General features: G+C 40.7%; 1 protein-coding gene across 1 annotated transcript; it reads right to left on the minus strand.

The window, feature by feature from the left end:
• Positions 1-63: 63 nt before the first annotated feature.
• pigk (phosphatidylinositol glycan anchor biosynthesis class K) lies at positions 64-27,984 on the minus strand. The gene is made up of 11 exons (XM_022758323.1): positions 27,877-27,984; positions 27,623-27,676; positions 27,385-27,476; positions 26,888-27,023; positions 25,725-25,836; positions 24,465-24,561; positions 22,568-22,685; positions 20,919-21,029; positions 19,037-19,209; positions 12,437-12,512; positions 64-1,213 (listed from the first exon to the last, which is right to left on the minus strand). Exons 1-11 carry the CDS (start codon positions 27,940-27,942, stop codon positions 1,097-1,099), a joined length of 1,152 nt encoding a protein of 383 aa, XP_022614044.1. The 5' UTR covers positions 27,943-27,984; the 3' UTR covers positions 64-1,096.
• Positions 27,985-27,997: the final 13 nt, after the last annotated feature.

Consider the following 27,997-nt stretch of genomic DNA (forward strand, 5'->3'; position numbering starts at 1 on the left):
CAAAGATAAACTACCAGCGGTTCAATTCAAATGCTTTGAGCATCAGTCACTCCGCCCCCCCCCCCCCCCCCCCCCAACAATGAGCCTAATGCAGAGTGGTTGCACATAAAGAGAAAGGCAGAGAAGAGAAAAAAAAAAAAAAAGAAGGGGAAAACACGTCCCAGCATAGACAAGATTCATTTGGGACAGCCGGCAGCTTACTAGGTTATCACTCACTTATCGCTGCTGTAGCGCGAGACGCAGAATGGCCGGGGAAATAGCTGTCCATCACCCAGAAATACAATCAGCAGAGTACAAGGCTGGGGAGCTAATGGATGTTTCCACAGGGAGGGCAATTTGGTGAATGGGAAAGTGGATGGGTCCATCATGCGAGATGGGATTATGTGCGATTGTTATCCTTCACAAGCGTGATATGACGGTCAAGGGGTGTAATGTATATGGACAGTGGAGACATTAAATAGTAATCTCTCCACGGCCCACTCACAGCCAATCAGCCTGCCCTCATCCCACATTTTCCTTTTCTGACCGAGCGGACGTTCTGAGTAGCACTTAAACAAAAAGGCTGCTGCTGAAATATGCAGAGCAGCGTGCTCTTGAAAATAAATTAAATTCTTATCTGCAGACTCAATTCAGTGCATTTATAACCAAATCAACTCGATTATGCAATGGCTTGACAAAACAGAACTTTTGACACAAAAAAAATAAATAAGTTTCAGTCCTTCAAAAAAGACACAGTTAAGAAAACTGTTTAAAATGGCAGTACCGCTAGTGGTATGCTCATGGAGAGGAGGGGCTTTGCATATTTGATGCACCACTTTGAAGTATTTGTCCCTTCTTCCTTGTCACAAATGAAATAATTCACCAATGTTTACATTTCACCAATGGAGAGCAGTCATCCCAAAGTAAAAGTAAAAAAAAAAAAAAAAAGAAAACAAAAAAGGCACCAACAGCATCCCACAGTATCTGGACAAGCCGTTGTGGTGCCATACATCTTCTTTGTATTTTCAGGAAAATAAGCCCGTCACAAACTGCACCTTCCCTCTTCAGGTCTGCAGCTTCAAGTCATCACGTATCCAGCAGCGTAAATGCTGAGGCCTCAGAAGATGTGTTTGAGGTGCCTTACGCCGTAGGTCTTGAAAAACACCAGGAGGATTAGAGTCCACAGGCCCAGGATGAAGCCATCAGGAGGATGCCAGTCTTTCTGCTTTGGTTTCTGAGGGGAGGGACGGGGGGGGGAGGGACGGGGGCAAGGTAAGGTAAGGTGAGGTGGGGGCATTGGGGGGATGAAAGGGGAGAGGAGCGGGGAGAGATTGCAGGTTAGTAATAGTGTGTATATTTCTCCTGTTGAAGCCACGGCTGATTGTCCTGTCATTCACACAGGCAGGCAGCCGCAGAGTCACACATAGGCTCACTTTATCTCTACAAACACTTTATGTACACTATCTGTTGTCTCACACATACAAACACAGAGGTTCGCACAAAAAAGCGGGTGGTAAAGCTCATCAGTACACCTCCCCTGTCTTGTGTTTGTCCCATTCACTGCCACATCATCACTTTGTGTATGATTATACTTTTAAATCTCGCCCATATTAAACATGCATCTCACAAGGAGCACATTTATATGCTAATGTGGCTGCAATATTCTGCGGAGAGATGAGATTTAACCTCTAAAAAATCTTTCTAACTCCTCCGCTGGCGACAAAGCTACAGATAGGCTGTGAGGACGCACTTAAGAGATTTCTGTTATCCGTCGCTATACAAGCTGTCATTATCCAGTTGGGAAATCACCAGTCAGAAAAGGCATCCCCTAAAGCCATAACCCCAAGACTTGGCAAAGAGGATGAACACAGCACGCACTCCAAGTCTGCCTGAGTCATAAACTGTACACACAATGGAAAGATCGTCACACAGTACAGGAAGAGCTGCTACACAAGTGCTTGAGAGATCTGTCTCTCTCTAGCTTGCCTCAGTGCTACTACAGTACCCAGTGTATATTTTCTCCTTCTCAAGCACATCCATATTGACTTGACACACTGCAGTAGGAGCTGGAGCCAGACTGACAGACCCCGGAGGATTTGACGCAGGTGTGAAGGCCCAGTCCAGAGTCTGGCAGTCTGACTGCAGCCAAAAAACAGGATACAAAGTTACCTGCATTGCTGCATTATCTGCAACCTGCATTAATCAGTAACTGTGATACTGAAATTATCACCAAAAATCTGCAGCTTTTTAGCCACTTTGTTTTGGTTTTTCAAGTAAGTTTTAGTATTGGTGCAAAAACAAAAATAACATCACCACGATGAAAATAAAATCCAGAACACCCAGCCCTTGACTCACATTAATCAGGTGGATAGAAATACATCATAATACACATAATACTGTCACCTTAGAAAATCAGAGGTCAGGGATGTCTGAGCTTTATCTCTGAACCAGTTTTAGTTTTTCTGCCCCGTACTGGCCCAAAATTAATAACTGCACCTTATGATCGGATACCCAAGTATCCCTCATTTAGTTTTAGTGTCTAACAGCATCACCAAATTCCTTAATTTCAACCTAGACCAGTGTTTGACAGTTCAGCTGTGATGCAGAACATCAACAGAAAGCTGGAAGAAAACTTCAGGATTTGGTGGCACTGTTTGGTTCTATAGGTTCTATAAAATAACCAGCACGTACCTTTTTAGTGAGCTGACTGCAGTACAGATAGAGAATCCGTCTAATCCTGATGACTCTTGCTATTTCATTGCTGAAACTGTCTAATTGCCTTGCAATTTATACATAAATTGATCTGTACAACTTGAGCAGATGTCTAACATTTTGCTGGATTTCACTTTTTAGAAAGTGATAACTGCTGAATTGGCATAAGTACAGTGGACTCATTTGCTGTATTTGTGAATACAAAAATAAAAGCCTGGCGCATTCTGTAGAGTGTGTTAATATGTGCAGTTTGAAATTACCACCCACTGAGCACCAAATGCCAGTAAAATGTGTTTTTCGCAGCTAAAATCTCCACTGGCTGAGACCGTAACACTTTAACACCTCAGTTATATTCAGTTTTTCTCTCCCTGCTGACCAGTGTACACTCTCTGTCCTTCAGCCAATCAAATCAAAGCACAACAATGGCTACGTTTCAAACAAGCTGTTCAATGGCTGACTGTAATTCTCCTTCTGCACAAAGCAGCATTATCTCAGCTTGTGAAGAGGGGCTGATGATGAACTTGACCCACTGTATAACACAGTGAGTTTTAAAATAACACACTGCACCTGATCCTAATCATGAAGAAGCATTTAGAACAGCCGAGATTACATGTCTCTTAATGACTATCAATTGCTTTGGCAGGTGAAAATTACTGTAATTTCTTATTAGTTTAACAGCTCTTGGTAACTATAGCAAAATATTTATTTCAGGAACTGTGCGTGGCTGTGTACTTATGCCTCCCTGCAACCTCTGTGTGCAGGGTACCATCCTCTCAAGGCTGTCTTTTCAATCCAAACTCCTGGTTACGTGACGACGCTGCCAATTTCTAATGTAGAAAGAGTGAGGACAGCGAGTAAAATTGGATTATGTCTGACTCAAAATTTATTTAACAGCTCAATCAAGTCAAATCAATAGAGCTCTGCTGCCCGGCCAGAATGCTAAAGCAGAAACAGTGAGGCCTTTGGATTTGACATCAGCCCAAAGGCAGAGTGTTGGACAGAGTCAAGGCTGGAAGTCCAAAGCAAAGAGCTTTCTCATTTAAAGCTGCATTCACATGGTATATGTTCATTATTATTTTCAGCTTGCATTAATTTTTCATCGCCCAACATTGTCCAACAATAACCAGAGTTGAAAGAGTAAAAGAGAAGACTGCAGTAATATTCAGGCCTACAGGAATTGTGGCACGAGTCGTGTTGTGAAATGGAACAGTCTTTCACTCGTCTTTCCTACATACAGTGCATTCAGAAAGTATTTAGACCCCTTCACTTTTCTCACATTCATACAGTCTTATGCTAAGATTCTCTTTTTTTTCACAAATCAATCTATCAATCAGCAAAAACCAATCCATGAGGTCAAAGTATCTGAGAGCTCAGACACAGGATTGTGTCGAGGCACAGACCCGGGGGAGAGGACAAGATCAGTGGCCTCATTCTTAAATGGAAGAAGTTTGGAACTGGATGCCAGGCCAAACTGAACAATCAGGGGAAGAGAGCCGGTGCGGAGATGGGAGAAACGTCCAGAACGACAACCATTACTACAGCACTTCACTGATCTGAGCTTTATGAGTCTGAGCAGAGTGACCAGGCAGAAGCTTCATGACAGCACGTAACGGAAAGTCAGACTGTGAGAAACAAGATTCTCTGGTCTGATGAAACCAAGATTGAACTGCTTGACCTCAACTCTAAGCCTCATGTCTGGAGGAAACCAGGCCCTGCTCATCACCTGCCCCAAACCGTTCCAATGGTGAAGCATGGTGGTGGCCAGCATCGTGCTGTGGGACTGGGAGACAAGATAAACAGAAGCAAAGTAGAGCGATATCCTTAGTGAAAACCTGGTCCAGAACGCTCAATACCTCAGACTGGTGCCGAAGCTTCACCTTTCAATAGGAGAATGCCGCAAAGCTGCAGGTTATGTAGTGGTAAGAGCTCAGGGCTTTAAGAGACAGTGACTTCACTGAACAACACAGACAATGGAGAGATCTCATCTCAGGCCACAGATGGGACATTTATGGGAGATCTGAAATGCGCACGACTAAGTTGGAAAATTGATGTAATGTACTTCCACACATCAATCAGGATTATGTATTATGAATCTGAATCAGATTCTGATGACATATGACACACAGTGCTATTGAAGCAGTTTTTGATTGTTAAATTCTTCATGAGTAAAAACCTAAGGATGTTATTTTATCATGTTATTAACTTGTTGTTTGTGTAGTCATGAGTATTCAATGGTATTCAAGAACTTCAAAAATATTTAAAGTACTTAAAGCCCCTCAATATCATTTTTTGTGGGGCTTTACAAAAAAAACGATTGATGCAGTTGGCAGTTAGAAGATGAAATGTGTTTGTGAAGGCCATTTTGAACAACAGATCCATCAGTTTGACTGCACAGTGGTTTGCAAGAAAACAGGATTTTACATCAGAGAAACCAGGATCAAATGGCTGGTCTCACTGCACTGAATGGGAGGGCTACATTTTCGACACAAATTTCATTCTTTCTGTACGAAAACAAAGTTCACTTGTTGAACAAAGCCATCACATTTTTGACTATTATAAGCAAGGACTCCAAAAACATGAGACAAAGACATTTTTTGTTGCTTTGCTTCTATATCTGATGTACCCCTCCCCTAATGTTTGCACAGCACAGAGCTTTGTCACACCACTTTTTAAACAGTGAAACTGGACGGGATCCAATTGTCATGATCAGTGCGTTCGCTCGTGGAGGTGAAATAAATCAGCTCTGAGCTTTGGCTCACTTTGACACACAAATTATCATTATTGACAAATCTTGACGGTACCGACCTCTGAGGGAATTAACAAGTAGTCACAAACTTTCCAGTGATATTCCTTTCTGCCATCCAGTGCAGTTCCTGTTTACATGCGCGTCCAGATTCATATAATATCTGGAGTGCAAACCTTGAAGGAATTTAATAAAAAGATATGAAGTGTCTTTTTGGCAAAATGGAACTTTTCACTATATTGTCATGAATGATTCCAGTGAATAATTCTTTGTGAGAAATCTGCTGTCTTCACCTTAGAGACTATTATTACAGTGGAGTACAAAGGACCAATAGAGCTTTGTCACAGGGTACAAGAGCTCACAGTGGACTACCAGAGAAACAGGAGGACCTCTGTCCTGGTTGATATCCAGGGAGAGCCGTGATTTCTGATTGGTTTTCAGGCTCTTGACTTTTAGTGACTGTGAGGAGAACCCCTCACCGCTTTGAACGCCGGTCAATTTTGAAATGTTTGTTCTTGCTTTGTTGAAATAGAGGCTTAAACCCAAATCCCAATTAAATTAGCCAACATGCTTGAGCTGTCGTTCTCCATGTTTTCCTGTGTCAAAAGGGACACAGGGCCATCACAACAGTGATCTGTCCTGTGGCAACGCTGACATAGTCGTATGAATACTGATCTGACAGTTTAGACAACTATCACATGGCCACTGATTCCAAACATAAATGTGGTCCAAATGATAAATTCAGTGTTCGTTTTTCTGCTGCTACGTCACTACAAGCCTCAGATCTGTGCTACATAACAAAATCTGAGTTATGACACTTTCAGCTACAGCCACGATGACGAAGTGGCCGGCAGGGAGGCAAGGGGAGGAGCTGAGAGAGAAACACCTGGAGGACGAGGCAGAGCCAGGGCGGGAATGTTCATAAGAGGTGACTGGGAGCGTGTGGCCATCGGGGGCAGTTGACCTCTGTGACAATGGTAGGCAGAGGTGTGCGTGATTGGGGCTGTGTGTGTGTGTGTGTGTGTGTGTGTGTGCGTGTGTGTGCATGTGTGTAAACCCAAGTCCCAGGGGTAAGCAGTAGCAAAGGGAGATGGATCGACTATGACAGGAAGCCACGTCAGCAGAGCCGGCAGAGAGAGAGGAGCATATGTCAAGAGGGAGGTAAGGGAGAGAAACATTAGCAGAAAGAGAGAGAAGCGAAGTAGGCAGCGTAAAGTCCGAGGATACAACAGTGATACAGTTGAATGGTAGAGTTTGGGCACCCTGGGCAAATTCTGTTTTTAGGTGATTTTCATCAAATGTTAATACACCGTTACTTTTGCTTACATCAAATTTAAAAAAAGAAAAAGAAAAAAAAAGAAACTAGACATTTTCACCAAATGAAATGTAATCACCTAATGATTATTTTCACTATAAAATAATTTGTTATTTTATTTTTGATTAACTGAATATTTGTATAGTATATTAAATTTAGTTGGACTGATGCTGATGGAATTTTGAGGCCCTATTTGAATAGTAGTAATTAAGTAAAACAATCCATCATGATTTATATAGTTTTTATTTTATTTTTTTAAATAAACAGGCACTCTTTATGAAAGGATCCTGGTGAGTGGCCTACAGTGAGTAATATATACACTGAGCAGGACATTTTACACTTGAAAAATAAACTTGTCATTACTCTCCGGTGGACAAACTATGTAATGTTGACACTGTTTGTAAATGCCATAAAACACACAAGGGGGAAGCAGGTGTGTGTCTATTGCACTGAAATTCAGTTTGTTGCAGGAAAAAAATGGACTAAATGGAAAAAGGCGAAAGAATCAGCTGTGATGTTTATGGTGAATTTTATTTATCATATTCGTCAGCCCATCGAAAAAAAAAAAAGAATCAATACATGATGTGATTCTTTTGCCGTATTTCACTTCTGGACTGCCCCCTTTTATCCACCACTGAGCTCAAGGCTCGTCTCCTAAGAGTCACATTTCTCCAGTAACTTACTATCTGCTCATACTTTGGCCCGGTTGATTATAGTGTAAAACAGTGTAAAAGAAATTGCTAGTTCAAAGAAAATTGCTTGTTTTTGTCCGACCAACAACCCAAAAAGTATGTAAATTACCGTCATACAAAATATAGAAAAAGGAAACACTCACATTTAAAAAATGGAACGAGCAAATGTTTGAAATTTTAGATTGATAAATAACTTCAGAATGTGGGAAATTAACATTTTAGATAGTTATAAATGTATTGAGTGTTAATTAATTCCTCATCATCCAACTGATTACATTACTGATTGATACATCTCAGAATTGAATAATCACTTTAATTATTACTTTAAAGTATGAGTAGCCTTGGATAAAAAAAAAAAAAAAATTAAAAATTAAATAAGCAAGAAATGTCTGCCGTTATCTGCCGGCAAACATGTATGAGAGTTTTGATGTTTAAAAAACAACACACACACACACACACACACACACACACACACACACACACACACAGAAAAGAATGCTGCTTCTTCTGACAGAGAAAAGCAGACATGAAGGAGGCAGATGAGGAACAGCTGAGCAGAAAAGAAGCAAGATTGTGCTGACCTTCACTGACAGAACCATTCACATCCCACTGCCGAGGACAGGGACCTACACCCGAGCAGCCTGCCTCCATTACACACGCTTTGTGTTGCGTATTCAATTCACCAGTAAAATCAATTAACAGCTACCCATCTGATTGATTGGAGCTAATTAACATGGCCATGGAGGATGCTAATGGTCGTTGAGGGAGGTCTGAAACGCCCTGGTGCTCCAAGGTCAAAACTGCAGCAAATTTAGGTTGTGCAGAGCCAGATGACAGAACAGCAGCTATTGTATGCTGCCAAGACACTCCACCGTACTGCCTTGACATTCAAGCCTTCAGCAAGTGCTGGGACAATGAAAGCGGTGTGAAGAGTATTCTCTCATAAGGTATGTTTTGCTTTTGTAGAAGATATTATTTGTAACTGTAGAGCAGCAAAGCAAATTCTAATTGATATTTGATTAAATGGAGGCAGCTTGTCAGAGTGGGTTGGGACTGTTATCCACAGATCCCAACATCTAGTTTTGATAAGAGTCATTGTCGCAGCCTGAGTGAGGGGAACAGGGATTTGGCGAGGGATGGGAGGGAGGCACAGCATTAATTTTCACTGTTTCCATTTTCAATTCTCTGGAGCCATATGGTGTGGCGTCAAGCTGGAAAAAGAACAAATAACAATTTGACGCCAGAGACCAGGACTCACAGCAGTGAGGGAGGCAAAAAAAAATACAAAAATACACACGAGACTAAAAGAAAAAAAAAAAGAAAAAAAAGAAAAGAAAATAGAGAGCTCCTTCTAGTTATTTCCAGAACTGAACATATTGTGATTAGGCTTTGGCAACGTGATGAGATGTGTGAGGTTGGAAACAGAAGGTGGCAGGAAGAGGGGACTCACCCTGTCACCACTAGCAAGACAACTGCCAACAGTGACAGGGCATTAATCAACTCCTCACAATACACACATCCACATACACAGTGGGGGGAAGTTTGTATACAGATGCCATAAAGCACAGCCTTATATATCCACTGTCAGTCACTCTGACGACTTTTTTTTATTTTTTTTTTTATTTACAAGGCATCAGCTGGTCTACTCGCAAATGGAAAAATGTTTTTTCTTAGAAGATAGAACACAGTGAGAAGATTTGTTTTTTTGTTGGTGGCACAACTGATTTCAGCTTCAGACAACTTGGGAATATTTCAGACATCAAATCTTATGAGATACAATCACATCTAGTTCTTCAGATGAGTGCATCTGATCAGCGACAACAAAGGGCGCCGCCACAGAAATCTCATATCTCTACCTCAGAGTGCTGAATCCAATATGACAGCTAATCAAAAGCAGGACAGCTGTCAATAGACTTTATGGACATTGGTAATTCTGCAGCAGTGCAGATGGACTACGGTGAGGGGGAGCAAGATGACTCAGTCTATCAGGACTCCCATCTTCAACCCAGCAGGAGTGCTGGCCGATAATCGAAATCTCTGGCAGGGGTCGTCGGGTTGACGAGTGTGTTTGTGTGTTGTACGTGTGGGTGCATTTAAAAAGCGAGAGAGAAATACAGCAAAAGGACGTATGAAGATGAATAGACAGAGAGGGGTGAAAAAAGAAAAGATCGAGCCAAGATACGAAGCCAAGGAGCAGACGGCAGAGGCTTAATGGTGTGTGTTTGTGTGCGTGAGCGTTTGAGCTTCCAATAGTGTGACTGCTTCTACATATTGAAAATTATAGAAATAGTTTATGGGGCGCTCTTACAGAAGCAACGGGCAGCAGATCTGAAAGCGGTCTGTGTTTTGCTAGGCTTCTGAGGCAGACCTCAGCTAATTTCCCAGAGTGCCGCTGTGTGGAGACCCCATTCTGTTTCCCATCACGATACTCAATAAGTATCTGACAGGGCTCAGACCTGTGGTCAGCTTTGTTTCTCTGGGCCAAATGACTGTGACTTCTTTGTTCACACTAAAGTCGATGTCAGCCGGCAATGTGTCCAGCAGCAGGAGCCGAGGAGCTTTGTTTTTTGGTTTTTATTTTATTTTTCTCCACTTACTTAGTTCAGCTCCATCTGACCTTTGCTATCAACACCAATAGTTTAGTGTCCAACTACACACAGAAGATGAAAATCATTTTAAAATCAAACATCTGCAACTCCAACTCCACTGTGACCGAGATGTGAACCAGCTCTATTGCAAATGGATCTGCCCTAAACAAACGGACTAATTTTTTGCAGCTTCATTTGATGCCCCTGTCTCTGCTTACTTATGAGAAACGGCCATGGTATCACTGTACCTCTTTTTGGAGAAGTGGTGTCTATTGTTCTGGAAACAAACCCCACAAAGCAGCTGCTTTGATCCTCTGCTTTGGCTTTAAAATCTCAAAGCTCGATTTGACACTTGGCATTACTTCAGCTACTGAAATTATTTGGCATCGGTTTAGGCATACAAAGTGAGAGAACTGCCCAACTGTCACATTTTCCGCAGCAAAAATACCTTGTTAAATAGTCTCCTTTTGTTTTAATTTTGAAATCATAATCCTTAGGAGGCACTGCAAAATGACATACCACGAGGTTTAGACAGTGCACCTACAGCTAAGGCCAATTTACACTGTATGGGGGATGCAATGCTTGAATGTTAACAACTGTTATGACAATGACAAGGTCACTCCTACTTAGCTTTGAATATGGACAAAAAATGTGAGGAATGAGCTATCTCAGAGACAGACACATAGAGAGGGCTGGTAAAGAGAAAGACTTGGCCTGTAGAACCTTGTTTTACCAATGCGTCAGTCACCAGGATCTGTCTCAGTATGCCCATTGGCCATTCCAACTGTGGCTGTTGTACTAACGGCATTACCAACATACTGTGATCCATCGGTGTAATGCTGCCGGAGGGCACCAGAATGACCAACTAATGTAAGTAAACTTGCCACTGGTTAAATAACCTTCGAAATGAGCCACAACCATGCACGTACACTCATGCATGTGCGTCACAGATGTGCTCCGGTACTTACACAAATAGCATTCCACCTCTGGTTACCGAGGACGGTTTCTTTCGCATGCGCTTCGTCACCCCGAGGTTTGGGGTAGGTTCGACAAAGCATTTTAACAAACATGGTGGGCACAGAGCCGGTGAGCTTTACAAACATTATATCTAGGTTTCACCCAAGCGGTCACAAATTCCCAGATGCTTAAACCACAGCCCAGAATCAGCAGCTGGTCTGCTCACCTCTGCGTCAGACTCAAAGCAGCAGCTCAGGTTCCCAGATCACGTTATGCTAAGTTTGTTGAGGCGAAACGTGATGCGATCATCAGCTACTCCTTGTAGAGATGACAGTTCCCCGTGAGGACCATATGGAAGAGGCACATGTGCGGAAGCAGTCCATGTAACAGGAAGGCGCACTGTGAGCCCATTGAAGTAGGGCTGCCCGTTAACTGTGCAAGGTCTACACTTGGGACTGCAAAAAGTAAAGCCATCAAATCCAACATGGAGGCTGCAGAGAGAACCTCCAGATGGCTTTGGATCAGGAGTGATCCATAGCCACTGTCTGATCAACCCTGGCTGGATTACCTGAGCAAGAGTGTATGATGAAGAAGGACCCAAAACACCCGATGCCCTCAGGAACATCACTGAGGATGTGTGCCAGTGACAAGGAAGTCATTTTTTAATCACTATGGAGTTTAATAAACACTTCTCCACACTATAGCAGCAAAAACTGATTACCATGAGCTTCACAGACTTAGTAGCTATTGCAGGGATATTGGTGTTTATAAGTATGGGTTTCTCAGAGCCGCATCCCAAAAGTAAGTAACAATAATGACTGCTGTTGCCTGTGGCAGAGATTGATGTGACTTTGTTACTTTTCATAGGCACAAGTTGAAATGGAAGTGTAGAAATACCATTTTTAATAGGCTCATAATAGAAAATCTTACAAGAGTGATAAAGGACCCGAGACCAGCTATTCTAAATGCAGAGCACACATTGTAAAGGTGGAATAAGGAGGAATAGGTGTTCATTTGTGAAGGTCGCCCGCCTGAGAGCCACAATCCATTTGAGAATGAGATGAATGCACAATTCCTCGCCACAATCATGCCTATCCATTCAGCTGGATTTCACGGTGGCCCCTCCACACCGAGACCAGAAAGCACTTGCATTTCACACTTAGAGTTGTCACCATGGAAACGGCACAAAGACATCTGTTGGTGGATGTTGTACATAACTTTCTGTTCTGTGTCCAAATTAAGGGTGAGCATGGACACACTTCAAAAAAATGAAAAACACTGGAGCCCAAATAAATGGCTGCAAACACATGACACAAAAGATGACAAAAAACTCAATGTTCTATCATTTCTTAAGGTGGATGTCAGAACTGTCTGGATTATATCAACTTGGGCCTGTTCATGTGGTCTTGAGAGTCCTCAACTGACCCTGGGGTTTTTGTTGGTCTCTTACCTGATGGATGATCTCAGAAACTGGCAGCTGGTCTGCATATGAGTGCATCTCTTTTTGCAGCTCTCCGTTCACAGCACTGAAAGACAACACACACACACACACACACACACACACACACACACACACACACACAACACACACACACACACACACACACACACACACACACACACACACACACACACACACACACACACACACACACACACACACACACACACACAAAACAGCCGTTTTTTAGCATTTATTTGAAGTAAGTAAATTGCACTTTGGAAACATCAAGCTTTTGTTGTGTGAGACACCATTACCCAGTGATGAAGAAAAGCTGTCGGGGAGAGGAACAGACTCCAGTGTCTCTGTTGGCAGTGTGTGTGTAGCAGAGGTGTGCGTGATTGACATATCATTTCAGAGCCAAGTCAATGATATGCAGCGCAAATTGATGCAAATGAACCCATTTTTTTTTTCCTCTTAATGAATGAAAAAAAATCATCTTGAGGAACATTGACAGTCAAAATCATCTTGTTCTTGGATGGAGCCATTTTATATCACTTCAGAACTCATAAGGACAAAACAAATGAAAAAGAAAAACATACAAAACACATTTCTCAAGTAAAGCACCACCTAAAAATCTATCTTCCGAGCAATCCACTCACCACCTTTTTATTTTAATGATTTTAGAAGTGTTAGGAGAGCTCCAAGTTCCCAGGCCCCCTGTCCTATCCACAGTGCACTCAGCACTTCGGTTAGTTTTTCTAAAGACCATCATCAATGCAGCAATCCCTGAAAGTTAAAAGGAGTTGCAGGGTCAACTTCAATACTCACACAGGGTTGTTGTTAAATTTGTTGTAGAAGTAAACGAACTCTGATACAGCTAATGTTTGTTGTTGATGCTACACAGTGGCATCAGCTCTCCACAGCGTCTCATTTACACCCACCAGTGCTTTCTTCTTCTCTTGGATTTTCTTACACAAAAGAAATACAAGTGAAACTTTGACTGTGAAGTGTGCTAACTTTGAGTTTTGCTGTGTTGCACTAAATCACCTGAATCCAGAAAAACTAGAGAATTCTGCACAAGCGTGAGGAAAAAAGCACAAATGAAAAAAGCTGAGTTATTTAATGTAGGACAGCGAGAGAATTTAATTTGCTCAAAATGTGCACAGACACAGGAACTTAATGGACAGAAAATCCAACAAAAGGCTTCAAATAACAGTTAATCTGGATTGCAACAGGTTTCAAACTTGGAGCTTTTCCTCAGGCAGACAATCTTCCTGAGTCAGTCTGTAACATGGTTATGATATACAGTCTCAGGTCTTATCTCGCACAGTAAATACGAGGGTATTTTAGTCTGGCAGGTGGTAAGCTTGAGCTTTGTAACAGACTTTGATAAACATAAAACAAAAGAAAACAACGAAAGGAAACAAAAATCATTGGGTTGTGGAGGAAACCACATTGTAGCATTTGTTCTTGGGAGTTGTAGTTTTCTGCATCTGCCGCCAGAATGTAGTGACTAAAGAGCCATATGTTAGTGAGAGAAAGGTTAAAGATTTTACAGTGATTAGTTGTTCTAAGTGTTTACTGAATCTGCAGAGGATTCATTTCAGGAAAAAAAAACTACACATACACGCCATTGGACAACTTTGCTATGTGTATCCCTGTAACCAAGGCCAGTGTGTAATGTCAGGACAAATCTCTGCTCAGTTTTAAGAGAAAAGATGGACCTGTGCCGTTAGAAAAGCTGTCCCTAAACCACATTGTTCTTGGTAACCATGTGGCAGGTGATGAATAGACATTAGCTAATGTGAGACAAGATGTATTAAAACTGCTGTTATCCAAAAAGGAAAAAATTTAAAAAAAAAATATTAAAACGCATCAATGAGCCACACTGTCGCTTTTTGTTCTGTTGTTTGTTCACTGTAATGAAGGAACATGTCACCAGAGGCACCATTGTTTATTCCCTCATATACTGTCCTGTTGCAATAAATACGCACTGATTTTACCGTTACTGTTTTAGTAACATTTGCTAAAGAATAAAAAGAATATGTTCCATGTATATAATAGAAAATGAATCAGCCTTTTCCAGAAATGAAAGTACATGTTTGTGACCCATTTATTTTTTAAAGATCCTCAGTAGGAATGAATGGCTTTAGGGAGAAGAACAACAGACTGTCTGGAAGGTTGGACAGTATTGAGACTGACAAGACCATTTTTGGCTTTGGTCTTTTCATGGGATAGATTGACAAGAACAAAAATATCAAATAATGCCAGCCTTATCCCTTAAAGCTACAGTGGCAAGGTGTTTCTTATCAGCATAAATCACAAATGGGGTTTGAATATGAAAAGTACAATACAGAAATATATCCAGCTCTGGCTGCCACTGACTGATTTACTTGACCACAGCATTACTTTCTTAAATCTTTCAGATGTTTACTTTTGTGTTCTTGTAGGTTTACCACTGAAGCATGCAACTGAACCATCTTTATGAACTCTATCAGGGCTTCAACAAAAACCACATAGGACAAACAAAAAAATGCATAAAAACAAGGAAACAAAACTGTCAAATGACATTACATCTCTCAGTTCAAACACTTCTCAAACCCGTTGCAACTGTGTGGATCCACCAACTTGCCACGATTGCCGTGGGCAGTTTTGAAATGCTTGTGTGCCTCCATGTATATCTTTTTTGAAAGACAGTTTGTCTCCAACATCACAGTCTGATACAGAGTCAGAGAGAAGAGTCTCAGCTAAAGGTCACAGTCGAGTGGAGGCTGTTTTTGGATAATCAAAGAAAGTTCAGGTCAGACAGTTGCTGACAAAGTGGGCCATATCCCCCAGTGAGCCACCATGGCTCTCCTCCAACCACTTGCTGAGTGAAGCAACCTGTTCTCCTTTTTCTTTTTTGTCCCTTTCTTCTCTCTAAGTTACTTTGTGCTCAACATTTGTTGCTCTCTTGCTCTTCCTTCTTCAACTTCCTGTCTTCATCCCTTTCTATTGAACTCCATTTCTCTGCCCCTCTCTCTTCCCAACACGTGTATGTGGTAAGGCAGAAGTTGTTCTGACAGACAGGAACACAGACCGAAGAAAACAGGCCGGGCTGGCTGGCACGGAGAACATCTCCTGCTGAGCCCCTCTATGGGCCCCCAGCTCTTTCTGCCACTAGAAACATGTCACCGAGGGCAACGATGGCTCACCGCTCCCACCCCTTCACCCCCTTTCACTTAGCACAAGACATGAGGTCTAATTCAATTCAAACCACTTTCCACTTTATTTTCCATGAAGAGATTTTTTGGAGTGGATTTCTGAATCCACTTAGCTGATTCTAAATGTGACTGCACCTCCCCACCTCCAGCTCTGGTATCACTGCTGTCTCTAGCTGCCATCTTAAGGTCAAACAAATTTCCTTTTAACATCTGCTCTGCTAATGGCCAAAGCAGTTTTTGCAGACTATCCGGTGCTGCAGGTCACAAATTAGATTACATTTACTTTATGACTCAATTGGATGTGAACTCCGCTTTAATTTGGTACTTGTAATTATCCTGGGAGTCGTGTGACCCCCAAGAAGACGTGTTTTGGTCAACAACCACCTAACGCTGGAAGTACGTAACTGCACAGTGTCATTAATCTGTTAAGCCCATGTATAATGAAGAGGATTGAGGGGGGTCCTTTAAAATGTCCTCTCCATCAAGTGCAATCCACTTAATGGAAGAGCCTGTTCTGAGGAAAAATGGCCATTTAGAAATGGGTGAGAGGAGAAGAGAGAATAAGAGAGCGACAGAGGAGGGTGAGCCAGAGAATTAGTAAGAGACAGGCATGCACACACACATGTACCCATCTTCTCTAAATATCCTCCACCACTTGTCTGAGTGGCCAAATGAGCTGACAAAAGTGGATTAAAGCAGCACTATATTTAATAACAGCTTGTTTCAGAGGACATTTGTGGGAACACACAGAGCTCGCTACAACCCATTTTCAAGTCTTATGAAATGCTATTATTTAACTTTATGAGTGGCATCCAGACAGAGGTCTCATAAAAATCCTGTCTCTGTTTGTTGAGATGATCCAGATGTGTTGGCAAAGGGTGTCCTCAATAGTTTTCTTCTATAATATGTCAGACAATAGTGAAGAGTGTCCATTTTCATTCCTCAGAGGCTAAGGTGATGTATTGTAATGTAACTGTTTCTTACGTCTGACCATTAGTCTAAAACCCAACTGTATTCAGTTTACTATCAGATCCTCACATTTACGAAGCTGTATGAAAAAATATGAATTTTTTCCTTTGAAAAATGAATGAATGGACAATTATTAAACAAATTAGTTGCCAGTTAATTTTCTCTCAATCTATCATTCCATTAATTGACTTAAACATTTCATCACTACCTTCAAGTGACTTTAATCCTGAGCACTCCTGTGATGTTTCACTCCATGCCCCAATTATAACTACAGCCCCAATTACCTTTATTACTTGGCACACTTATTGATCTTTCCTATTCTTTAAATCCAGAGAGACCAATTTGGATTTTAAAAAAGCATCTCTTCGTTTCTGTGCATAAAGCTGGATTTTCTGTTGCTGAATTTCATCAGCTCATCACACATTTTCAGTGTTGTATGACTACTAAAAAGTAAATTTCATTTTCAACCCATTTTTTCGCGACTAATCTGCCTATCTGCTGTTACTATGTATAATACACTATCAACACTTTTACCTTACAATCACCAGTTCTTGCATTCAGAAAGAGCCCTTTGTGCAACTGTCTGTGCAAATAATCCAATTACGGGTAAATGACTTAATAATGCTAATATTAATGAAAACATTAAACTACATTATTTGATAAGCCCAGTGGTGATGAAGGTCATGATTTTCTCAAAGAATATTCTTGTATACCATGTCTTGCAATTTGCCCATGGCAAAGATTCTGGCCAATGAGAAGCACAACAAATCCCTCATTACCCCCCTGTCATATTAATCTTGTCTGAATGGGGCTAAAGAAACACTAATTATTAGACTCCCTAATATGTTTGAACTTTCACAACAGTGTTTTTTTTAATCATGAGTAGAGAGATGCTACTATTGCTTCGGTGCATCACTAAACTTTAACTCCATTAAACATCAAATGAATCAGGGGATTGCTGCTTTCTTACATCAGAATTGGAGATAAAACGTCTCTCTAGGACTGAATTGGGGCAACAGCCAGCTCAATAACACTGGTGCTGTGTTTCTGTGTTGCATGGGGGATCAGCACACCGAATGTGTTGGCCTTAATCAATAATAAAGTGATAGGGGAAGTTGTGTGCAATGACTAACTAGCCTAAGGCCAAAACAGCCGATGACTAAATTTGGTATGGCAATTGCCTCTAATTACTAATTAGCAGTCAACCGCATTAGATTCTTTGACTATAATACCTCCCAGTGGTTCAATTAAAGCCCAGCTTAATGAAATTAACAGGAGTGGGGGGAGGGTAATCGTGAATAAAGTTTTAATTTCTCCCACATCTGTTTGTAGAGCACCTAAATCTATTCGTTACCCACAGCTTAATGAGCCAATATAAGGAGGACTGTTTGCATTTTAGTGCATTAGCTGTGTGTTTCCAAAAACTCCTGGTTATGGGATTAGTGCAACTGTCTGAGAGAGCAAACAATATGTCACAAGGCACAGTGAACACTGAGCAGGAGATGTTAAAGAGTTTGATGCTACAGCCATCTTGTGGTCGAGGCCATGTATCACACCAAGAGCAAATGCAGTAAAACTGGATTCAGATGCATGTAGCCCTGCTGATCACAAGGTAGCGCCAGAGATAATCAATCACAAACACTGCTGCTCTCTCAGTGGCACTTATGAAGAGTGACTGATTTGTAGCCTGAAGAGCCTGTAGCCTTGTCTTTATGTGACAGTGTTGTGAAGTAAAGCTTTATAAACATCAGTAAATACTATCTGAATGAGCTGTACTATTACGTCAAACACAGATGTCACCTACAAGGTAGTCATAGCGACATCCTCAGTGTGGTTTACTCTCCCGGTAACGGGCCACTCAAAACATCATTAGTAGAAAAATCAATATGACTAATGAGAGATGTTCTAAACAGAAATCAAAGCCTAGTTAGTTTGGAAACAAACACAGAACAAATGTGGCCCGCAGCACTTCAATTAAAACAAAAGGAGGACGACCTCAATTAAGGCTTTTTCATCCAGGCTGCCCCTAATCCACCTATAAAAAAAAATCACTTCCCTCTAGAGCTAAATCTACAAAAGCTCTTTGCCAAGCTTATTATTTGCACTTAAAAATGATTAAAGCAAGGGGAAATCCAGTACGCAATTTCCACATTTCAAAAGGAAGGTTTTTGACTCTTGAGATTCAAATGTAGAAACTTTTTGTCAAGCCTTGTTGAGGGTGGCAGATTGTTACAGATGCCCGTCCCCGCCAAGTCAAGGTTTCTTAGGGTTAGTGTTCTACACAGAGCTTGACAACTGCTGAAACGGTATGTCGAGATCACATTGCTATTTGACAGATCTGGCCTTCCATCAGAGGCTACTATTCATATTTTAATTATGAAGTGGTGGGTGAAAACATTCTACTAATGACAACAAATAAATTAATTCATCTTACTTCTCTTCCAATTGCTCGATGGGATTAGTCAAGTTGATAGTCTCCATGGTGATCTCCACTTTGCGGACGCTACCAAAGAAATCTGTGATGAGGACACTTCCAGGGTCCCTCAGGAACAGGTCGGTACGGTGGCCCGGAGTGGACACGCATTGACTCTTGGGACACACTTTGAACTGGGAAAGCAGAGAAACCACAAATGGTGCGTTAGGAATACACAGCTTATTGCAACAGATAGTGTGAATACAAAAAACTACGCAAAAGTTAGGGGCTCCAACAAAAACAATTATATGTTTTTATTTGTAATTATATACAAATATTAATACTGTAGATATCTACTAATGCTGCTTTGAGGAGGTTAAGCTAAAAGGTTAGAGTAGGTCTCTTTTAATACTCAGACAATAGTAAATAGTTTGTCATCTCCTTTTAATACCACTAATAGTGAGTTGCAACCTGTAGCCAGCTGCTTCAAGTCAGAACTGCAGTGGGAGGTGTTAAAATACATGACAATGAGTGGAGAAGATTAGAGGCATAAAGCCTGACATTTGTGCATGTCATCATCAATTACAAATCTTTTGGTGCCTGGCGTGTAACCACTTGTGGATTAATCCTCTTAAGTGTGTGATTCATCAGTGTGTTGTCCGACTGGGTTCTTCATTTTAACAGAGAAATAAAATCATTAAACCGAGGTGAACATTATCTCTTTCAGCCAAAACACACAATTGCTAAAGGATTTTGTAGGGAAGGTGGAGGCAATCTGAGTATCATCAAAGGGCGAGCCTTTGCAGTCCAGATTAAAAAAAGAAAAACTTGGTGGGCTTGTCAGAGAAATCCATAGCATTGATCCTTAAATCTACCAAATAGCACAGGAACAAAGAGAGCATCTTCAAAAACAGGAAAATTAAAAAAAGAATACTAATTGATTGAAGCTGAACTGCGTCCCTGAGTAAGGATTTGAGGTGTTTTGATTGTAACTCCAGGTGAGGTTAAGGTGGGGTAGGTGGTGGGGATGATGAGTGGTCCCTGGGGCCAGTGGATCTCTGCAGGAGTGTAAAAGATGAAAAGGGAGGTGCTGCTGAGATTGAGGCATGGCCTGGAGCAGCATGCACTCACCATCTCCGCCATTATGTGTTAAAGGCCAACAACCTTAACACAGTATCAGACATTCTGTTTTAAGTGCAGAGTCCTGTGTGACTTTCATCTGGCTCCTTTAGGATGAGAAACCTTATAATGCGAGACAGACAAGAAGGGCAGAGCAGGACAGACACTGTCTCACTGTGGTAGAGGTAAAACAAAAAAAAAAAAAAAGAAAGTCTCCCTGCCACAGTCCTGCATTAATAATTGCTGTACTCTATGGCTGCAACTAATGAGTATTCTATGATGATTTTTTTTCTCCTGATTAATCAAATGATTGTTTAATCTGTAAAATGTCAAAAGATAGAAAAAATACAGTTTCTTAAAGCCCAAAGCGATGTATTAAAACTCAGAGAATCATTTCATTTACCATGACGCAAAACAGAAATGCAGCACCTGTGAAATTTGGTATTTTGCTTAATAAATGATTCAGTCAATTATATTTGATTATCAAAACTGTTGTCGATTAAGTTTCGGTCAAAGATTAGTGCATGTGATCCAATTATAACGATTTATTGAGCAAAAATACAAAACATTTATTTTTCTTTGTTTACATCATTAATATAACTTGGATATCTTTGGTTTTGGACTGTTGGTTAAACAAAAATTAAAGCTGTCATCTTGGGCTCTGGGGAACTGAATAATGACTAACTGATAATGAGAATGAACGTCAGCTGCAGCTTTATGGTACACATGAACTCTCTGATGACGCTAGGTAAAAGAAAATGAACACAAGCACACACATCCTCACCAGGTCATTCATGTTGGTTTTGCTCGCAGGATGGATGTCCTCCAGGAACTCCAGCAGGTAGAAGGTGTAACGGTCCATCAAATGGACTCCGATGGCCAAATCTGGCTGGTGCTAGAAAGAGATGGGGTTAAAAAAAAAAAAAAAGACGTGAGAATAAGAATATTAAATATCCAACAGCATATTGTCAGCCCAGGTGCTTTGGTGGCATTTTTAGTTTTGTTTCAAAACTCATGACAAGGAAAACAGTTATGTACCTCAACCACAAATACTTCATTAAAGCTGCTGAACAAACAGAGATATTCCAAATATTGTTTTTACTGTATATAAGGAATTACGTCAGTGACAGGTTGCCATAATGAGTAACGGCCATCACATTAAAGTACAGGGTGGTCTTATCTTTTAATGCTCTCTAGAACAGTGCTTTTATATTCATTTACAGTCATGCTTCTGGCCACCTGGAAAATCTAAGTCCAATATTCACTCTCTACCAACTCCTGAGGGAAATATGTGGCTCTCTAGCTGCTAATTGCTCCGCTATGTTCACCAGCTAGTCTCCAACACTGTCTGCCGTTTGGTGCTGAGCAGGCAGTGTACAGTGAGTTTTTTTTGCTCACACAGTGAGAGCAGTGAAGCTGAGCCAAAACAGCAACGTTGTGAGCCGGACAGCTAAACAGTGAGCCGAGACTCATACTGTGTAAAGGCTCTGTAAAGTCAAGGGGAGCTGCAGATTCAGGTGATAATTCTCTGTAGATCTGGTTCATCAATACTAGCAACCCTTGCCACACGTTTGATACATTGTTATAAAAAAAAAAAAAGAAAATCCAAATTATAGCTGCTTTAACAGCTTACACAGTAATAGCTGTACAGTCAATTGACACTTTGAGTTGAAAGAAGACGCAATTATTTGTCTTTAAAAAAACCCAGCTGAAGCGAACTTAAACTTATTCCAGAAATTGTAAATAAAAGTACCAAAGAATTGTTAGTGAACAAAATAAATGAAGTTCGAAATCACTCCCTCATTCACTACTGGATACATAATATACAATCAATTGTGAGCAGTGAATTGAGATTTCGAACATGTCGCATTACATTACTCGTTTCATTCTAGTGTTGAATTTTTGAAGGCACTATGTCATGAATACCTTTACAAACAATCCATAATTCAGACACTCAGAAAGACCAAGGGTAATTGTGGTGAACTATAGTAAATGAGGAGTGACTTGTAAACGTATTTGTGAATGTATTTATGAAACATGTTCATGTAGAAACTGAACAATATAACTCACTATTCATTTGACCCTTTGCTGTTGTTGTTATTGTGCTAAAAGACTTAGGGTTAAAGCTGCACGTCCTCACCAGTTGACGATTCAAGTAGAAGACATGGAAGTAAAAGAGCAGCACTGTCTTGTGTCGCAGTGTAGATTTCGTCTTAGTATTGATAGAATAATAAGGACGATCACACCACTATAATCGTAATAATAAACCTGGCACTTCATCTTTGGAAAGGGTAAGTTTGTCTTACGGGGCGAATCACTCAAGCTTGGTCTTCAGCTGCAGTGTGCTATCAAACCTCACAGCTTATTAGAAAACCTGACAAACTGATTGATGATTTTTCATTTATCTCGTCCTCATGAGGGCAGGTAACTCACCGACAGGGAGTCTTCTCCAACTTGACTGCTGGCCAGAGCCATGAGGTTCGGAGAGTAGAACCTCTCATACATAGAGGCACCCTGACAGGTGTCAATGATGAAGAGCAGCTCATTGTACCTGGAGACACACAGACACAGACACAGACACAGACACAGACACAGACACAGACACAGACACAGACACAGACACACAGGATTATGTACATTCTCAAACAAAACAGATGAGAGAATCCACAGCTGGCATAATATTCATCCATTTGTTCGAATAAACTCCAGTGTCACACAAACCCTCTCAACATCTTTCATGCTGCAGTTGCCATGGTGACCAAGAAAAACCAACAGCTCCATTCAGCTCCTCTTACACACCCACACATACACACACATGCACACACACACACACACACACATAGTTTCACCCCCCACTCTTCCTCCCTTTCTTCCTCTATTAAAGAGAAATTTCCCCTGCTTCAGACAAACATGATGAGATTTTTATATCCAGTCAACTGAAACAACATGGTTTGGGGACAATGAGGTGAGGTGGCAAAGTCTCTATAGTGGCTCTAATTTGGCGGTTCAAGCCTGCAATTATCGCATCAGCATCAAAGCTGGCGTCACTAAGCTTTTATCTAGCAGCCTGGGGCTCGACTATAACCCAGATTCTATTGATAGGTTTGAAGGACAATATAGGTGCGGGAAGCTGAGAATCTGCTTTAGTTCATTTAGTGTCTAGCAATTCAAAATTTAAACACTGCACCTTGAACAGTAACACAATTCCATTCATGAAAAGAGACAGTTCCTCCTTCATAGGAGGTTGTGTTATTATATGTATAATAGTAATTCCCTTACAGTTTGAGGGATATATGATGTGTTTCATCTGTGGAACTGACTCAAATTCAACACCGTTTCAACAGCAAACACTGACAGTATTTTGTTCAATACAGTATTTATATAAAGCTGTTATAATCACTATTTTTACATGAACAATGGATTTAATTAACTTCTAATTCAAAAGGGTTCCCTCGTAGTGATGAGCCCACAGACATTTCCCCTCAGCTCTGCGGAGCCTTTCAGCACGGTAATATTTTACAGCCTGTATCTTAATTGTTTTGGTTCACCCACACCACCGTCATCGGCTTCGTTTCCAGCCACATTGTTCATGTATAACACTTTTTGTTATTAACAACATAATTGCACTGTAAAGGCCATTCAAGACCAGTGAATCAGGTCCCCCTTTGGCATCACTTTTGGGTGTGGTTACGTGCATCAGAGCACACCTCTGCTCAGATCCAACCATTCTCCTGCTTCTGGGTGTTTAGAGACACAAACTCCCTTTCCAGCAGAGATGACAGTGGACCAACATTTTTCAGTCTGGTGATAAGTTGCTCTTAAACAGCTCTGCATATAGAATATACAGTTTGCACTCACTCACCAGGCAGTACAATAGAACCTATAGACACTGGCTTTAAAGCAAAAGTTAAGACCATCCTTAAAAACCTGGTTTCACTGGCCTTCTCTGGTTTAAAGTTTAATGTCTGATGCACCTCTGACCACATTCCACAGTGATACTGAACTGTGTGTCACCGTGTACTGATCTCCCCACAGCAACAAGAAGAGAATTTCAAACACTTTGTCCTTGAAAAAAATCCACATTTTTGCAGGAAAGCACAGCTGCAGCCGAGTGCTGTAAATGAGAGAATCAACAAACACTGTGCACTTGCACAGCGAGTAGAGCGTGAGCAAAGAGCAGCTACTAGCATTGAACAGCTAACTGGCCCTCATGGGAAAGAAAGACCAAGTCAAGTGGACTTTCAATAGAAGAGACACAATAGGGGATGTTATTTTTGTGAAGCCTTTTTCTTTTAAATCATTTATGTTTCTTGCCAGTTTTTTTTTTTACCTTCTTTTCTGCCACATCTGCTCAAAAGCATCAGCCAGTTCCACATTACTAATCTCCTCAGAGTCCTGGAACTTCAGGAAACCATTCCCGCCATGGCCTGTTAAACAAACACATATTATTAATAATTCATTAATCTCTGATTCATAATTCAAAAATATCCTATGGACTGCAAAATAACAAGAAACATGAAAAGGGCTGGCAGCCGTGTGCACTGTGTGGGAGAAGCAAACGCGGTAACATTCAGCCACAGATGAAGATGATTAGGAAAACGGACTCTTTCAACTAAATATATAAAATATATATCACAAGAGTGAGGAGACACATGTGACTTTCTGAAAGACACTACAATATGAAGTACTGAGCATGAATACGTGGTAAATAATTGTCACTGTTTCAGGTCATCAATTTACAGCTTCTTCATTGCGGTCACCTTTAAAAAAGAATTTGTAGATAAAAAAAAAAAAAAAACCTTTGTCCTTTTACATTTCAATTGTGGTGAAACATAGAGTCCATCTCAAAACATTATAATAGTGTTTATTTCCTTATTTCACCTTCTGGACCAATATAATTGTTTTGTGGATATTTCCATACAGGACTAACCAAATGGACATGAAGTCACATTGAGACATGACTTAACGAATGCAGCTACAAGAAGGAGAATACTCCATCAACAGCTTAGTAGCCTGATATGCAGTGTAGTTCTACACAAGTTTACATCTGTCAGCACTTCTTCTCAACTAGGAAACTCTTGTTCTTACTATGTAGGGTTTCCTGCAGTGTTTTATAGAGGAGGTGGGTAACTTGACCTGAAACAAAGACCACCTTGGCTATCATGATAAAAGGTAGTTAACTGTAATATTACAAACCCATTAACCTTTAGGGGAAACGAGCAGAAGCGCCATTTCCCTCAACAACTGCCATAAATTTAATGAGAGTGACTATTGTTGAGGTCATACTCTACAAACTACAATGAAGACAAGACAAGATACGTCAAGATCTGAATGATTTGCTACCTTCGGAAAAATTATTTCCTGGTGGAAACCGTGCTATGATCTTGCTCTCTTCACCTTCACATATAAAAGAAAGCCATAAGGATTGTGTTTTCTTCCCTTTTCTGCAGATTGTTGAGAGGTGTAGGCAATGTGCCTTCACAGAAAATGAATCATAATGCTCCAATCATAAAATAGCTCCTAGCACCGAATATTACACACTCATTAAATTTAAGAGGAGTATCTGCCAGTGGATTTGTCCTTTAATTACCTGTCAAGTATATGAGGATGTTGCTGCGGTCATCAGAGAGGAGGCGTTTGGAGCGGGGAGTGCTGGGTGGAAGCCTTCCTGTCAAAACCCGCAAGAAATTCTCCACGGTTACCTGTAACACAGGCAGAATACAAAACTCGATTTTCATAACCTAGCATGAATGGGAAGTGATAAACGATTATTCAGGACTCTGGATTTAATAAAACAGCGAGGAGACTGTGACTGTCAAAAAGACAATATGATTAAACTTTTCATCTGCATCAGTAGAGTCAGTCTAAAGTGACAGACAAATATTTTTACCCTACTCCACTTAGCTTTTAATTAAACAGAAAATTGATTAACCGTTGTATTATTTCCTTCTTGCTCTCCGCTTCATCCTTATCAGTTTTTCTTGTGAATGATTACCATTTGACAGCAAACAGCGGAGTTTATTCATTTTTAAATAACCAGCACAAAGCAGAGTAAATAATCAAAAACAAACTGTGACCGAGAATGGAAAAGCCGGCGTGGCTCTGCCTTGGTCCATAACAAAAAAACACTTGGGTGCTCCTCTATTAAGGACTGAAATTACATCAAGTCATTTCCTGGTCAACAGACAGAGCAAACACTGGACAAACAGTGTGGACTATAACACATCCAATTCCCTGCAACACTTGTATATAATAGCTATCAAGTTGTGGTATATACTACTAAGTTTTTATAAAGAAGGTGGATAACTATACGGGATACCTCCGTCCACTAGTGCTGTGCAGTTGGCAAGCTATGAAAGTTACACATTTCAGATTTTAACTAACACTAGTCCACACTCCTTTACAAACTTGTTTCACACCAAATTCAGACACATATACAAAGTTTAAAAAGAAGACATGCTGCTTCAACTCTTGCAAATCGGGTAAGAATTTATTCAGTTTCCAATTTATGTCAACTAGTTCTGATCATTTATGTCAATTATTTTTCAGGCTTCAAGACACGGATGCTTTAGAAATTAGAGTGATCATTCCTTTAGACAGAAGAAAAGGCTCTGAAAAGTAGTAGGTTTAGGCAGTTTAAAGTTTTAATGTGTTAAGTTTTTAAATTCAAACAGATTTGAGTAAGACTAACTGATTTGCAGTTGTACATAATACAGTTGTGCGTTTAGCTGCCTGAGTGTAATGAGAACCAACCTCGTATCCTCTGTAGTCCACCTCCACATCGTCACCATACACATTCAGCTCCATGTTCTTGTGGCTAAACACTGTGGCGGGTTTGGGGTTTCTGTGGTTGCATGCCATATCATCGGCCAGCATCAGAACTATGTGGCTGGAGAAAGAGAAAATGACAAAGGTGATTTAAAGTTATTAAGTAATAAAATGAGTGGATGATATATAGGTACACATCATTAGTCTGACAATAAAACATTACAGTACATTTATTTGGCAGATACTCGCTGTCCAAAAAAAAAAAAAATGTTTTTCACATAAAACAAACAGTGTGCTCACAGAACTGTTAACTACAGTGCATTCAGAAATTGTTCAGACCCCTTCGATTTGTGCAAACTAAGCACCTTATAAATACAAACTATTCAATACCTGTCTGTACTTTAGATTATTATCACCATTCAAAATCTAAAACTGACACAATGTATGTGACACACTAAGAAAAGCAGTTTTACCACAGTTACCTGTCAGGGATGCCCAGCCTCTTAACACTTCTATACACAGACAGAGTATTGGCCACATGACGGTAGTTGAACCAGAATCTGGATGTGCACACCTGAGTATCAAACATGGAGGACGCAAAAGAGAGAGATGCCAGTTAATTAGACTGCCAGTTAAAAAGACTTTGCTGCTGCCTTTTTAATGCCAAACAAATCAATCAGCATGTCCCCTAGCAAAGATGTAGCATCAATTCATACTCACCAGAACAGCCCAGTTGTTAGTATGACCACTGCTAAAGAACTGCCCCGCGTTATCCTGAGAAACAAGTGAAAGAACATAAATAAATGTACATGTGTTATATGGTCATTTGAATAAGCTACCAGGCGTATCACCAAAACAGCAGTTAACTGGCTAGCACAGAAGGCTAACATGGAAACGGCATTTCAGGTAAAACTCAACGTGCAACACACAAATAGGCGGGATATTGGAGCCACATGCAAAAAATATGCACTCACCTCGATATTGAGGCTTTCCGCTAACAGGTATGTGGAAAACAAGCTGAGGAAATTAAGTATTTTCATTGTGCAGCAGTGTTAGCAGTGTGCATCTAGGAAGTGAGAATCGGTGGCTCCGCCC

The sequence above is a fragment of the Seriola dumerili genome, unplaced genomic scaffold (assembly GCF_002260705.1).
Source record: "Seriola dumerili isolate Sdu_G_001 unplaced genomic scaffold, Sdu_1.0 BDQW01000291.1, whole genome shotgun sequence".
NCBI lineage: Eukaryota > Metazoa > Chordata > Actinopteri > Carangiformes > Carangidae > Seriola > Seriola dumerili.

Coding starts and splice junctions, on each gene's coding strand:
- pigk (XM_022758323.1), bottom strand. CDS start 27,942: ATGAAAATACTTAATTTCCTCAGCTTGTTTTCCACATACCTGTTAGCG. Junction 27,024..27,384: donor AGGCTGGGCATCCCTGACAG/GTAACTGTGGTA, acceptor CTCTTTCTCCAG/CCACATAGTTCTGATGCTGG. Junction 21,030..22,567: donor TTGGAGAAGACTCCCTGTCG/GTGAGTTACCTG, acceptor ATCTCTTTCTAG/CACCAGCCAGATTTGGCCAT.